At 42.5% G+C, this 16,512-nt stretch overlaps 1 protein-coding gene across 12 annotated transcripts in view; it reads left to right on the forward strand.

The window, feature by feature from the left end:
* Positions 1-16,512, forward strand: part of LOC143022663 (uncharacterized) — a 42,808-nt gene that overhangs the window by 19,555 nt on the left and 6,741 nt on the right. For 6 of the 12 annotated variants that reach the window (XR_012966114.1, XR_012966121.1, XR_012966118.1 and 3 more), the window contains 5 exons: positions 612-773; positions 2,000-2,236; positions 4,976-5,122; positions 14,428-14,845; positions 15,112-15,234. Coding sequence is in view for 4 of the 12 variants with exons in the window: in XM_076180991.1 (XP_076037106.1) it covers positions 14,636-15,507 (872 nt within the window). In the remaining 8 variants the exon portion in view is untranslated. Of the gene's footprint in view, positions 1-611; positions 774-1,999; positions 2,237-4,975; positions 5,123-14,427; positions 15,508-16,512 lie in introns of those variants that run through there. The other 6 variants (XM_076180991.1, XM_076180992.1, XR_012966115.1 and 3 more) reach the window with 5 other exon arrangements.

A 16,512-nucleotide genomic window follows, 5' to 3' on the forward strand; every position in this document is an offset into this window, starting at 1 on the left:
CATTTTTTTTTTTTTTTTTTTTTTTTCGTCCTCCCTTCTCTGACCACACAAAGCCGTAGTTGGTTCGTGTGTTACGGAGGATTGCAGGAGAGAATGACATAGGAGTTGTTTTGTTAATTATATTTTAAAATTGGTTTAGCGGGGATGGGGGCTGAGGGAGTATGTGTGAGAAATAATTTGACACAGCCCAAAGGGATTTCTCCCTGTCTTCTCCTTTTCCGCATGAGGGGACGGAGAAGGGGGAGTCGCCGATTTAATGAAGCAGCCTTGTTATGGATGTGCTGTGTCTTGCGACACTGCTTATAACCCAGGGCAATGGACGAGATGCAGGGATGACCCGTCATCCAGGAGGTGCCAAGGTAAGAGGGAGGGAGGAGGGTGGAGGGGAGTGGAAGATATAGGAAATGGAATGGGTGGGAGTTGTTTCTATGCCTTTTTTTATTTTTATTTTATTTTTTTTTTTTTGCTACCTCCCTTGTAAGGGGGAAAAAGCCTTTGGTGTATGTATGTATGTATCTATGTTTAGCTCTAGTAAGAATTCACCTTTTAACTTGGATGATGTCAACTGATGGTATTTCATATTTACTTACACACTGTTGACGCTCTTGCAGGTGCTCCCTGCTGGCATCATCATGAGGGTGTCTGAGTATGTGCCGGAAATTGTAGCCTTTGTACAGAAGATTATTCTCAATGGCTTTGCACATTCGTCTAATGGATCGGTCTATTTTGACGTCGCCAAATTCGACGCAGACAAAGCACATTACTATGCTAAGGTAGGTCAAAGCATTTCTCGTTTGTCACTCAGTCTCCCTCAGTCCATTGTAATGATTCGTGCTGTATTTACCTAGTTGTATTATACAGGAAGGAAGCTATGCTTGTGATGACCCGTCTTTGTATCTTTCAGCACCAAGTTTTTTCTTTAAATCCTGAATAGTGTTTGTACACACCGTTTCTTTGTCTAATTTGTTCCAAGTATCTATCACATTTTGTGGGAAGCTTTTTTCTTCTCCAGATCTCTTTTTAGTAATTCTCTTTTTTTATTTTTTTCTTGTCCTCTTGTTTTTTCATTGTCCCATTTCAATAAATCATTCTTATCTAAGATTTCCATTCCTTTCATGATTCTATAGATAGTAGGTCTCCTCTTACCTTTCTTTGTTCCAGAGTCTGTAATTCTAATTTAGACAGTCATTTAGTGGTGCTACTATAGCGTGAGGTCTACCATTTCCATGCATTTATTTTAGCAATAAACACGTATTTTGTACATATCCTAGGAGCAGCTTGGATAGATAATTGGATTTCTAATTACATTTATATTAAAGGAAGAAATGTAAAAATAAACATGTTATCATATATTTCCATACATTTATTCTAGTGATACATACTTTGTACATCTTCTAAGACTGACACAAATAGGTTAGGTCAGGTCAGGTCATGTGGACAGGTCACATTTTTTATGTATTTGGGTAGGACACATGTTTGATTGGACCACAGGTGAGGGGAGCGTCCCGGAGGAACAACGCAGATCACGCGGTAGAGTTCAGGCTGCACCTGGGTAGGTGACATATGGCGGTAGGTAGACCTCACACTATAGTACCACCCACTTAGTTGTGTGTTAACTGGTCAGACTATGTTAGGGGATTAGAATAATACCACTATGTTCCCCAGTAGGTTATAAAAGGTAAATAGACTTTCGAAACTTTCCCATATTTTGTAATATTCAGAGTCGAGGGAAAAGTACACTGATTGAATTACCCCATTATGAAGAGGATTAAGGCTTACATAATTGGTCCAGTACAATTAATCGTCCATCATCCAGGAGGTGCCAAGATAAGAGGGAGGGAGAGGGGAGTGGAGTGGAGTGTGATAGGGATGGAATGGGTGGTGGGAGTGGTTCCTATACCTTTTTCTTTTGGCTACCTCCTGTGTAAGGGGGAAAAAAGCCTTTGGTATAATATGTATGTATGTAAAATTAATCGTCGACTTTTTTGCTCGATCTCAGTTGGTACCAGAAGCTTACGGCAACCAAGAAGTGTTGCAGGAAGGTGAGGGAGATTGTCTTTATCGGAAGACTACCAGAAGGAGAAGAGAAGCGCCAACGACTTTGCCCTTTGGAAGGCTTCCAAACCTAGAGAACCCTCTTGGGATTCGCCTTGGGGTCCCGGGTGACCCGGGTGGCACGTTGAGTGTTCTGCTATGGCATCCAGCATACTCGGAGATTCTGTGGACATTCACACAGGTCAGTATTTTCTTAAAAAGAAAATGAAAGAAAAAAAAAAGTAAATAGATAAGTACTCATATATATATATATACCAAGTTTTTTTTTTCTTTTTTTTTTTTTTTCCACCTTACAAGGGAGGTAGCCAAAGTCAAAAGGTATAATTCCATTCCCACCCATTTTATCCTCACCCACTGCCAGGGCCCCAACAAGGGGAGGGGCAGGTGGGGGCAATGCCCCAAGGTGGCATTTACTTGTTTATTTTTTTTATTTATTTATTTTGGGGGGGGGGGGATCTTTGGTGAAAAGAAGGTAAGGCAAATTCCCCCTAATGTACTTTTAATGCATGATTTGTTTATTTTGAGTTGTGTGTATAAACATTGTTTTGTGGATGAAAGTGACATGTGAATCGTGCCAGTGACCATCAGATGTGGAAGGTGGTGATGGTAGTGGTGGTGTGTGTGTGGAGGGGGGTGGGGGCACTTTTGGACTCGCCCCGGGGGGGGGGGGGACTTACCCTCGTCAGGGCCCTGCCCACTGCACTCCCACTCAGCACCCCTCCCTCCCTCCCTCCCTTCCTCAATAGATAAAAAGAAATAATGAACATAGCATAACAGGAAAATTTGTATGAAATGAATATACCTTCTTCATATGTATTTAAGCCTGGTATGTGTCTTGATTGGGTTGATGAAAGAGTATTAGGATGGTTTGGACACATGGAAAGAATGAGTGAAGAAAGACTAGTAAAAGAGGTATGGAAGGCAGATGTGGAGGGAGTGAACATGAGGGGATGTCCTAGGATGAGATGGATGGATGGGGTGAAGGGGGCTTTGGGGAAGAGGGGAATGTCTGTTGAGGAAGGATGGGAGAGGACAGAAGACAGGGGTGAATGGAGAATGGTATATTGATGATGTTGTGATGCATGAGGTGGAATGGGTGGGGGGATGGGGGGTGAGGCAGTATGTGTGAGCAAAATTTGACGCAGCCCGAAGGGATTTCTCTCCGTCTTCTCCTTTTATGCATGGGGGGACGGAGATGGGGGTTCGCCGGTTTAATGAAGCGGCCTTGCTGTGGATGTGCTGTGTCTTGCGACACTGCTTCTGACCCAGGGCAGTGGACAAGATGCAGGGATGACCCGTCATCCAGGAGGTACCAAGATGAGAGGGAGGGAAGAGGGTGGAGGGGAGGGGAGTGTATTAGGGATGGAATGGGTGGGAATGGTTTTTATGCCTTTTTCTTTTTGGCTACCTCCCTTGTAAAGGGGGAAAAGCCTTTGGTATATGTATGTATGTGCTTACACGGGAGTTCAAGAAAGAAAATTAAGTCTTATGATAGTTACATTATATACCAAGAGAAAGAACATGGGATGGTGGGAAATGGTTGTGTGTGGATGGTATTTTGACACAAGCAAAGGGATTTCTCCCCTTGTCTTGTTTCCACATGAGGGGACAGAGAGGGGGAGCCACTATGTAAGTGAAGTGGCCTTGCTGTGGATGTGCTGTGCCTTGCTGCATTGCTCCTGACCCAGGTAGTGGGCAGGAGACAGGGATGACCTGTCATCCAAGAGGAGCTAAGATGGAGAGGGAAACAAAGGTTGTGGATGGGAGTAGGTGTGTCTCTGTGACTTGGCCACCCCCCTTATATGGGGGAAGAATTCCTTGGTATATATATACAAATAGATCTATTATATGCCAAGAGGCTTCTTCCCAGTTATGAGACAAGGTACATACATGCATATACCAAAGGCTTTTTTCCCCTCTTATAAGGGAGGTAGCCAGAAAACAAAGGTATAGAAACCAGACCCACCCACTCCACTCCCCTCCACCCTCTTCCCTCCATTTCATCTCGGCACCTCCTGGATGACGACTCATCCCTGTATACTGTCCACTGCCCTGGGTCAGAAGCAGTGTCGCAAGACAGCACATCCACAGCAAAGCCTCTTCATTAATTCGGTAACCCTGACCCCCCCTCTCTGTCCCCTCATGCCAAGTCAAAATAGGCTTGTTACCTCGACTTCGTATGGGGATGCTCATAGAGCATCACTCCTTGCACCAAAAGTCAAGGTATTGACAGTTTGAACCCTGCCACCAGCGAGTTGGACCAAGGGCATGGTAAAATTCCAGGCTACAAAGTCCTCTGTAAGGGGCACCATCCTAGCCTCCTGATAGGGGGAGTTCATGATGTTAAACCAAATCAAATCGTCAGATGGGGCGTTAACCTATTCAATACGAGTCAAATTCTCGCAAACAGCATTGGATGCCTGAGGTACAACAATTGATGCATCACACTACTCGCATTATAAAATATAAAGTGTCACGGATGCTATATTACTCGTTCTCTTTCACTTAGTAATAATAAACAGAGAAAATGTGATCAACCCAGTTCACAGAATTTGGGGGCCATTTAGTTACAACTACAAAATGAATATAATCAAGATGCCAACATTGACAACCTTGTGGGTAAACGACCTACCTTTTATGGCTTGCATTCAAAGGGAGTGACAATTTAGCAAAAATCACCGTATCCGAGAAATACTTATCTGGACCTCCCCATGTCCATGACGGAATTATGTACGTATTTGTGTGACGTATCTGTATCCAGGGAGGTATATTTTAGGAGAAATTCTAAAAATATATTCTCAGGTTGATATATAGAGAATTCCAGTTCTCTCTCTCAGGAAATCTTAACTTCTATTATGTTTGCAAACTTGTGTAGAAAGATTGATGTCCCTGTTGTTGATATGATGTGACGGCATTGCAGAGATACGATGGAAGGAGCTCACAAGTACCACAAACTGGTGACGGAGTTCCACTTGCACGTGGCTGACCTGACGAGGAGGAAGGGCGACACGTCCAACATTTGCAGAGAAGCGGAATTGGGATTTGTGGAGGCATTCAATAAAGGATGGTTTGTATAGTTTGTATTGTTTACATGTGTTCTTTCATACATCACACATAATTCATAGATGCATGAACATGTGGAATACTTAAAAGGTGATATAGCCGTGGCTAAACAATACACGAGTTAAAGTCTAAATACAGTAAACCCTTGATATAATGGACAATATGGGGACGGGTCTGTCGATATATCTGTCATATCCCGAAATTTGTATGGTATTAGAAATGAGTAGTATTAGAAATTACAGTAAACCCTTGCTATGACGGATGATATGGGGACGGGTCTGTCATTATATTTGAAGATCCATTATAACCGAGGATCCCTCGCTATAACAGAGGAAAATCCGTTAAAGCGAGGGATTGTCCGGTCAGATTTTTTGTCTGTTATATCTGATATCCGGTATATCGAGGGTCTACTGTATGATAATTAGAAATCAAGGATATAGATCAAGTTGGAAGTGTACATGAATTTGAGGTTAGGTAGAATAAAAAAAAAAAAAAACTAAAGAATAGGAGATGTGACCCAACAAGCATTGCTCCGTTCCTGTATACTACAATTCGGTAAATACACGTACAGTAAACCTTCTATAAATCGCCATAATAGGGCACAGTTCATGCCAACTCATAAGATTTTTTGAATTATGAGTCATACCCTATTTCTATCTATCTGTATAACTAGGGCATTTCCCCCCATATCAGGGAGCTAGCCAAGACAAGAGCCACATAACCACTCCCACACATTTCGTTCCTACCCATTCCACTTCCATCCACCACCCTTTCCTCCCTCTCATCTTAGCTCCTTGTGGATGACGGGTCAGTTGCTAGCCAAAAGAAACTGTTTTAGACCATTAACCTTGAAATTCTGTTGCCTGATGCCAAGTGTGTGTAAATTCAACACCAATTAGTTGGAATTGTGCAAACTAATGGGCATTAGATTTATTCAGAACTCGAAATCGGTTGCTAGGAATAGGGATGCAGCTGTTCTGGCATTGCTGACTTATGAGTAATTATGACTCAAACTTAAGTTGAACAATGTTATTGACTGGTGTAGGGTTTGCAGAGCTGAGCATATTACGGCCAGACAGGTAGTGCGTTACCGTCAATGTGTTACCGAAAAATCTGGGGTGCATTTCTGTCAATGCATTACCGATTTTTATTTCCTTAGAGCGGTTCACCTGTTTGCCCAGAGGGAAGAGGGTGGAAAAAAGCCTTTGGTATATGTATGTATGTATGTAGAGTGGTTCATGTTACTGTGTATGTATACAGGGTGTTCGGGATAAATTTGATAATTTTTTTATCTTTTGTCAATTCAGAACCATTTGAAGGATTTAACAGTGGTAAAGTGCAATGGATAGCTCATTCTGTGTACTATTGGTGGGTGTGAGAGCTAGAGAGCATGGACGAATGGAAAGCACCAGAATATTGGAAGAGATTGACCTGCATCATGATGATTCGCGTTGGATTAAAAAATTCGGAAAACCTAGCTGCAGCTCAGTGCTCCCTGAATACAGTGAAGGCTGTGAGATGTGAGCTGGAGAATTGTGATGGAGATGTCGAAGCAGTGGCTAGCAGGAAGGATCATAGCAGGTGTCCTGACTCTGTCCACACAATGAAATTTGTTGAGAATCTACAAAAAAAGGTGCGGCAAGACCAGGCAGGGCAATGCAGACCTTGGCGAGAGAGATGGGCATTGGAGTGGTGACTATGAAGAAAGTGCTGAACAAGATCTTTGCTAGTCCCCATACAAGAGGTGCAAGGGCCAACTACTTACTTTCAAGGTACAAGAGCACCTTACGAAAGCCAAGAAACTCCTCAACAAGGTCAAACACCCAGTCACCCCATAAACACCCCCCCACCCCCACCCCTTAGCCAAAAGATTTTTGTTGATGACCCTAGCTTGTCTTTGACCATGGACAGGAATGCTCATAGGATTTGCCGCCCTCACCCTATGACAGATGTTTTAGGATGAGGTTTTTGGGGTAGTGAATAGATAGGGGGTCCCTCACCCTTTTCCTTTGTGAATTCCCCTATCCCTATCCTTCATATTTGCTACCCTACTCCCCTTTTTCACCATCTTTCTCCAATACTTGTTAAGGAAGGTTCTGGTATCTTAGTGCCTCCCAAGCTGTATGTCTGAACCCAGTCATGTGGGGATGTATACCGCGAGGTCACTACTCCCTGTGAGGGCCGAAAGCTCACCGACTGGGGAACGCATGTTTGTGAGGTAGGTATTAGGCTGCCGACTTCCTTTCTCCCTATCCAGTACACATGCAGAGTGAATACGCTGGACCCATCCTAAATGGGACAAAACAAAAGAGGACAAACCCCGGGTTGACAAAGTCTCTAACTCACCTCCAAGGCTCTGCATGTGTAAATAGTCGTTTCTGGAACTTCCCAACTCTGCAGAGACTTTTCTTTTATTGCTTGAGGCATCAGGCAACTGCAGTATCTTCTTCTATGTATTGATCTTTCTTAATATATGGTGTGGCCTCAGAAATATACATGATCATGGCGGCTGTTCAAACTGTACATTCTAAACCTCCACCACTACCTGATCCTCCTCCTAAACCCCCCAATCCCTCTCCTGATATGATCAATCCTAATGTTGACGATATTGACTTGGCTTGAAAAAGGACATCGGTAGCAATACTAAGACTTCATTGACAGATAATTCTGTAGCCCAAAAACTTACTATTGGAATGGATTCTGAAGTGACAAAAACATCTTTAGATACTCAGAAACCAATAGATAGCTTAAATATTGCCCCTAATAGTCATAGAGTCTTACATTTAAAATATGTCTCTCTTTATAAGAGTTATATTGACTTACATGAAAAGTTCTGTAAATTTGGACCAATTAAAGAGATCAGGGTTTAACTGACTGACAACTTTAAAGCTTGGCTAGTCTGGATCTCATTTCTTTATAATCAGGATGCAGTGGCTGCCTGCTTGGATTATAATAATTCCAAAGAAAAATAATCTTCGGCCCAACTTGTTGCTAGAGTGCCACCTAACCAGGATATCTTTTATCCAGAAAACCCAGTAGAGGCAAGGAAGGAAAGTGTGCAGAGGCCTCCCAGTCCAGCTAAGTGGCTTATTATCACTCTTGCAAAGGAACGTGCTAACTTGTTCGAGTTTAGAAGATTCTTGAAGAGTAGTCTTGGCTCTGGTAATTTGACTAACTCGCAGGTATCATGATTTGGAAGAAATTCCTTCTTGATTCATGTAAAATCTTATGAACAAGCTGCCATGGTGCTAAACTTGAGACAGAAATCAGACATTAAGGAAGTTAAACCCCACTATACCTTTAGTTATGCCAAAGGGGTAATTTTTAATAGAGATCTCTATGACTTTGATGAAGAAGAAATTTTAGAAATGTGCCCAACTAATGTTTGGAAGGTTGTTAAAATCCCTTGTTCTATGATTTCTAACTTTTTCTGGTGAAGATCTACCTCATTATGTAGAGATAGAAAAAGAGATTGTTTATGTGAAGCAGTTTAAGCCCCGTCCCCTTCAGTGCTTTAACTGCTGTGGTTTTGGCCATCCTTCCCGCAGATGTGCAAGGGACAAACTGTGTTTGATATGTGCTCAGCCTGAACATGGGGATTGTTCCCGCGCAACAGTTTGTATAAATTGTAAAGAAGAGCATGATGCCAGAGATAAGAACTGCGTAATTTATAAGAAGGAACAGGAAATACTACTAAAAGCCCATGCAGAACATATGAGTGTAGGACATGCTAAAAGACTACTAATTCCAAAAGATACAGTGATGTTGTTAAAACAAATAATAAAGTGGATCAGCCAACTGTAGAACCCAATAGAAATAAAATTGCCAATATGAATTCTTCTGTTAACACTGAACCCAATCCTCAGTGTAAAAGTGTTACTATCAAATCTAATGGTCTTTCTTCTTCTGAACTTGGAATTTCTAATACTTCTGAACCCTCCTCTGCGGAGGTTTCCTCACCCCTTGTTGAAGGGGTGTCCCCTGCCCCATCCGGAGGGGCACCTAAGGTTTCTATTGTTGAAACCTCACAGGCTTCTTCCAATGAAGCCTCGTTTCAGGCAATCTCTCTTCCAGACTTGGGGGACTCCCCAGTAGAGGGATTGCTGACTAGTGTGCCTCACTCAGTAGAGGTGCACAGAAGCAATGAGGATCAACCAACTCTAGAATGTAATAGAAAAGTAAATACTAATACGAATTCTGCTGTTAATGCTGAACCCAAGCCTCTGCGAAAGAGTCACTATTAGACCTAATCGTTCTTCTCCAATAATTAGAAATTCTAGTACTCCTCAACCCTCCTCTGCAGAGGTTCTCTCATCCCCAGTTGAGGGAATGTCTCCTGACCCATCTGGAGGGACACCTAAAGTCCCCATTGCTGAAACCTCACAGGGTTCCTTCAATAAAGCTTCCTCTCAATCAATCAACCTTCCAATCTTGGGGGGGCTCCCTAATAAAGGGATCACGGACTGGTGTGCCTTACTCGGTTGAGGTGCACAGAAGCAAAGCTATGGAGTCTGAAGCTGTGTGCAGTAAAAGACTCCACAGTCCACCCTCATCTCCATCTCGTTTCCCATATCTTGATAAGGAATTTAACCACTTCGGTACGGAACTTAAATCTCGCGGGCAGCAGCCAATGCCAGCCGTACAATGTGTCGTAATAATACTCGCATCATAAAATATAGTCACAGCTTATATCGATCATTCTCTCTTTCACCCGTGAATTTTGAAAACCACAGAGAATGGGATTAAGAGCAGATTAGAGAGAATGTAAAAACACAGGGGGGACTACAATAAATATAATCAAGACGCCGATATGGCAGCGTCGCAAAGCCACTTGCTCCTCATGACGCCTACGTGTGCGGCACCGTATGGAAGGGGTTAAGAAAGGAACTAATATTCCAGACTCTACTTTGTCTGTTGGACCATTGTCAGAGAGGAGGATGCCACCCGCGAAAGCAAAGAAATTAGAAAAGAACCCATCTTGTAGACCCTCTCTCTCCCAGACTTCTCTTACCAGACCAGTAGACGACCCCCCCCCCCCCAAAAAAAAAGTATGTAATTCAGTGGAATATTCAAGGTTTTAATTCTCAGCGAGAGCAGGTTCGGATTCTCTTTAAAGAACATGATGTGTCTGCTATTTGTCTCCAAGAAACTATGCTTGGCGATTTATCCCCTGATGTTGGACTTAATTATAAATTTTACAGATCTCCTCCTATGATTGGGGGCCATGCCTATGGAGGTACTGGTATCATTGTTAACAAATCTGTAAACCACAGAAGTGTCCAGCTACATTCGGTGTTGCAGGCTTGTGCAGTACAAATCTTTACAACTAAATGGACCACTTTATGTTCTTTGTATTTGGAACCTGAACTGGAAGATCGACTCCTAGACATATATAACCACTCCCGTTAGTTTGAATTAAATGACCTACAATCTTTGGTTGACCAGCTCCCTCAGCCTTTTATTTTAATGGGTGACTTTAACGCCAAGCATCCTCTATGGGATGAATCAAGGTGTGACCCCTGGGGCAATATAATTGAAGAATTTATTGATAATAACGATGTCATTTTGATGAATGACTGTTCCAAAACTAGGTTTGATGTCTTTCACAACTCAAGTTCTGCTATAGACCTAACTATTTGTTCATCATCCTTAAGATTAGACTACAGTTGGTCAATAGATAAAGATCTACATGGTAGCGACCACTGGCCTATCCATATCAAATATTTAAAGAACACTCCCTCCTCTTGCTTACCTAAATGGAAGACAGGAGAGGCTAATTGGGAATTATTTAGGAGATCCACAGAGATTAATAATAAGACTAGTGACTTTTCTAGTAACTCTGATGCATATAATTATCTGGTAGGCATCATACTTTCTGGTGCTTTCTCATCCATTCCTAGGACAGCTGGTAAACCTCAACACCCAGTAGTCCCCTGGTAGAATGATGAATGTGCTTTAAGCAGAAAGATTACAAGAACTTGCTATTAGAGATATCGGAGATATCCTTGTTTAGTCAATAAGATAACATACAGAAGAGCTCAAGCAAAGTTGAAGAAAATTTTCAAGAAAGCAAGGAGGGAATCCTTCATTAAATTTATTAGCGAATTGAAATATGACTCTACCCCTACCTTAGTATGGAATAGGATTTGAAAAGTACAAGGAAAGTTTACTCCATCTCCTTTGCCCATTCTCAAGATAAATGACTCTTTTATATCAGATACAAGAGAAGTAGCAGAGGCTTTTCGAAGACACTATGCTGATATTTCAAGTCCACTGCATTATTTACATGACTTCAGAAGAATTAGAGACAAGACCACGATTATTCCTCCCACCAATACGAACTTGGAGGCATATAATCTTCTGTTCACCTTAGATGAAGTGGATCATGCTTTATCTTTATCCTCCCCAACCTCTCCTGGAGAAGATGACATTCTTTATTCCATGGTTGCTCATTTATCCATATCCTCGAAGAAATTCCGTTTAAATGTGCTGAACAAATTTTGGTCGTCTGGATCTTCTCCTAAATCTTGGAAGACTTCAATTATCACAGCAATTTTAGAGGCAGGAAAAGACTCTCATGACCCACAAAGTTACAAACCTATTGATCTCACTAGCTGGATTTGTAAGATCCATGAAAGAATGGTTAATATGCGTTTAGTTTGGTTTTTGGAATCTAAAAATCTCCTATCTAACCAACAGTTTGGATTTAGAAGAAATAAGTGCACTCTGGATCACATACTTTTTATCACTTGTGATATTCGGAATACCTTTGCAGTTCAGAATCCGAGCATTGCTGTGTTTTTTGACTTGAAAAGTGCCTACGATACTACCTGGCGGGGAGGCATTCTGAAGCAACTTGGAGAGTGGGGTATCGGGGCTAATATGTTCAATTGTTTAAAGGATCTATTGTCTGACCTTTAAAAGTCAGAGTGGGCCCTTCTTTCTCTTCTGCATATCTTCAAGAGGAAGGGATTCCCCAAGGAAGTGTTCAGAGTCCTACACTGTTCAGCATAGCCATTAATAGTTTGTTAGAACAAGTTCCCGCAGGAGTTCATGGATTGGCTTATGCTGATGACTTCGCTATTGTGTGCAGCAGATCGACAACATTAGAAACAGGCCAAAAGATTCAAGAGGTTATTAAATTAGCAACAGCATGGGCTAATAGCAGGGGCTTCAGATTCTCTGCTGAAAAAACAAAAGCCATTAGGTTCTCTAGACTAAGATGCAAGGAAGAGATACCAACATTATTCTTAGAGGGTGTCATATTACCATATGAAGATCAAGTAAAATACTTGGGTCTGTTTTTGGACAAAAGGCTGACATTCACTCATCACATAAACGAGGTTATATGCACTGTTGAACAGCGACTTAATATATTATAGGTAGTGTCTTGCTTCAACTCATGTGTTAACATCAAAACAACATCCAAACTTCATATATGTAAAGCAGCTGGTAGACAGAGCTCCAAGAAAAAGTACTCTGCCGAAACCTCTAGAAGTGAGATGTGAAGTTGGGGCAGAGGAGGTAGGACTTGTTCCTGTTACAATTGCTGAGATCACGCCTCCCAAATTCCCTCAGTGGAACCGATGCCCCATTGTAATCTGTCCTATTAAAAACAAGAAAAATAGAACTGCTGCAGAGTTAAGAAGTGAACTTTTAGAACACTTATCAATACATGCTGATTCAATTTTTTATTTATATAGATGGATCAAAATCCCAAGATGGTGTTGGTTGTGCTGTTGTATCTGATAGCACAGTTTTAAGGAGGAAGCTGCCTTATTTTAGCTTTGTTTTTACTGCTGAACTGCTGGCAGTCAGCAACGCCCTCAAATTTGTTTTTAATTCTATTCCATGTAATAAGAATGTTGTAATTTTTAGACTCTATGAGCATTTTATCCTGTCTAAATGAATTATTGGCTCTTCACTATTTAGTCCAAGAAATACAGGACTGGTTAATTCTTATTAAGAACTGGAAAAAGATAAAAGTAAACTTTTGTTGGGTGCCGTCCCATGTGGGTATCACTGGAAATGAACAGGCCGATGTTGCAGCCAAAGCCACTACTAGGCTCAGCCATATAAGACACTAAAATCCCACATACAGACTTCAAACAAGTAATTCATAGCTATGCAATGGAGAAATGGCAAGAACAATGGACAAGGCTGGACGGTAGTTACAAATTAAAAGAGATTCACCCCTTGGTGAGACCTTGGAAGTCTCATTCTTTGGACAGAAGATCAAGTATTATTTTAACAAGATTAAGACTTGGCCATTCTTATATTACTCATAATTTTTTTATGGCAAGTGGAGCAGAAAGGCTGGCCCCCCAGTGCCCCACTTGCCAAGTCATTTTTACAATTAAACACATTTTGACTCAGTGCCCTGCATACTCTAATAAGCGCAGGACAAACTTTTTAACAAATTTATCTTTAAAAGAAATTTTAGGGGAAGAGGCTCATGTAAAGAATGTTTTAAAATTTTTAAAAGACGTCAATTTATTTGATGAAATTTAAAATTGTGTGTATGATTGCTTGAGAGTGTATCCTGTTTTGATGTGTTTTTGTGAATGGATATTGTTTTTACTTTTTACTTGAAATTATATATATTCATTTATGATGGACATGTGCTGAACGGCCTATCGGCTCCGGTGCTTGGCCTTCAAGCCAAAAATTCCATAAATCAATTAATCTCTATTTTTCTCACTTTCTCTTTTTCTATCTCACTCATTTTCTCTCATTTACTCTTTTACACTTTTTCTTTCACTTTCTCACTCAATTTCTCTCATTCATTCTCTCACACTTTTTCTTTCACTTTCTCACTCTTTCTTATTTTCTCTTTCTCACTTAATCATTTTCTTTCTCAATTTCTCTTTCTTCCTCTTCCTCTCCCCTCCCTCTCCCTCTCCCCCTCCCCCTCTTCCTCTCCCCCTCCCTCTCCCCCTCTTCCTCTCCCTTTGCCCCCTCTCCCCCTCCCTCTCTTGGTAAATAGAGACCTTACAGTGCCTAAGAGATGGGAGGGATGACCCTTCATCCGGGAAGAGCCAAGATAAGAGGGAGGGAGGTGGGGTGGATGGGAGTGGAGTATGTAGGGGATGGAATGGGTGGGAGTGGTTTCTATGCCTTTGTATTTTGGCTACCTCCCTTGTGAAGGGGAAAAAGCCTTTAAGTATATGTACATATGTACCTTTTACATTAACTGTGATAAAATAATAGGCCAGTATATTCCCATGAGCAGCATATTAAAGGTCAAAGGGCCACGGTTTGGCCACCCCTGGTATATAAAGACCTTACAATATCTAAAACCTCCCTCAGATGGACACCTTGACCTTCCAACCTCTGTCGGACACCCACGTGGACGGGCAGAGCGGCAGTTCTCCTTCGCCAGATACCTTCGTAACAGACTTGTACTAGAGCTGGGAGGAACCTGAAGAGGACCTGTTGGAAGGAGAGGAATCACAACAGAATGAGCTGATTTTAGACACGAATCTGCCAGATCGTAATGGACAGGTGGCTACAGTAAATGATTTTTCTGTTATGGAGAGGCCTGTGGCATATGAAGAGCCAACTACAAGGGACGGCAGTACTGTTTCTTCTCCAGATATCGAGGTGCTCCTGGAGGAGGATGGAGTACAGCCACAGGCTTCATCCCAGCCATCCACAGTACACCCTCATCCTTGTGGGTCCTCTCCACAGCCGTGCATGCCGACATACCAGGGGTATATTACGACAGGTCAGCCTTGCCCCTCTCAACCCTATTGGATCACCCTCACCCCCGTGCCCCCCACCACTTCTGGTATACATGCCTACATCCCAAGGGTACGTGCCAGCATTCCAAAGTTGCGTGTCGCCGCAACCGCAGCCTTGTGTGTTGTCCCAATTTCAAGCTCCTCTCTCGCCACACCAAGCGTACATGTCCCCACCACCACTCGTTTTACTGCCTCATCTTCATGCATCACTGAGTCAGCAGCTCATACAGTCGTCTTTGGTCAATTCCAGTGCACCCCGGTCCCAACCATGCTCATTACTGTCTCGGCCAAGTGGAGTGTTGCCCCAGCAGCATGCACAAGAACTGTCCCAGGGACTTATCCAGCTGTTCCATCCACCTGGTGTCTCCCCACTATCGGAGACCTGCTCCTCTCAAGCACGATCCACATCCCCGTGCCTGATGGCCTCGCCAAAGACGACCAAAGCTAGATACAACTTCAAAGGGAAGAAGGGACCAGGTAGTCACCGGACTCATCCTCAGAGATCTCAGTGTTTTACCAAGGAGCCACTCTTCGGCTGGCACGGGGCACCTGCTGCAATAGCGACCCTGGTCCCAGGGGGCAGCAGTTACGAAAGGCAGTCTCCTGAAGTGTACTGTGCCATACAAGAATCTGAATTGGCGGTCAGGTGAGTCGTACCTTTTTCTAAATCTGCAGGTTCTCCCCCTGAAGTTGATTACGTTTCATCAGTATACAGTTTTTTTTTTGTGTGTGTGTATTTACCTAGTTGTATTAAATGGGAAGGGAGCTATGCTCATGACCTGTCTTTGTATCTTTCAGCATCAAGTTTTTTCTTAAAATCTTGAATAGTGTTTGCACTCACTGTTTCTTTGATTTGTTCCTGGTATCTATCACTCACTGTGCTTGTGGCAGGATCAGAGGAGGGATTGAGGAAGTTGGTGACAGAGTTTGATAGAATGTGTGAAAGGAGAAAGCTGAAGATAAATGTGGGTAAAAGTAAGGTGATGAGATGTACAAGGCGTGAAAGTGACAGCAGACTGGAAGTGAGTATTAAGGGAGAGCGACTGGAGGAAGTGGATAGTTTTAGATACTTGGGTGCAAATGTGGCAGGAAAAGGTGGAGTGGAGGTGGATGGTAGAATGTAGATTGAGAGAAGCGAGTAAATGCTTTGGTGGATTTAAAAGTGTAATGAAGAATGGATATTTGGGAATGGATGCTAAGAGGAGACTGTATGAAGGAGTGATAGGAGTGATTGTGTCAACAGCACTGTATGGGGCAGAAATATGGAACATAAGAGAAGAAGAGAGAAGGAGTTTGAATGTGTTTGAGATAAGGTGTGTGAGAAGTATGATGGGGGTTACTAGGCTAGATAGAGTGAGAAATGAGGAGGTGAGCAGGAGAACAGGGGTGGAAAGGGAGTTGGGAGATAGGGGTGATGAAAGAGTATTGGGATGGTTTGGACACATGAAAAGAATGAGTGAAGAAAGACTAGTAAAAGAGATATGGAAGGCAGATGTGGAGGGAGTGAATATGAGGGGATGTCCTAGGATGAGATGGATGGATGGGGTGAAGGGGGCTTTGGGGAAGAGGGGAACGTCTGTTGAGGAAGGACGGGAGAGGACAGAAGGTAGGGGTGAATGGAGAATGGTTGTATATGGATGATGTAATGCAT

This window comes from Oratosquilla oratoria, unplaced genomic scaffold, assembly GCF_046742065.1.
Source record: "Oratosquilla oratoria isolate Oo_2021 unplaced genomic scaffold, ASM4674206v1 SCAFFOLD135, whole genome shotgun sequence".
In the NCBI taxonomy this organism is placed as follows: domain Eukaryota; kingdom Metazoa; phylum Arthropoda; class Malacostraca; order Stomatopoda; family Squillidae; genus Oratosquilla; species Oratosquilla oratoria.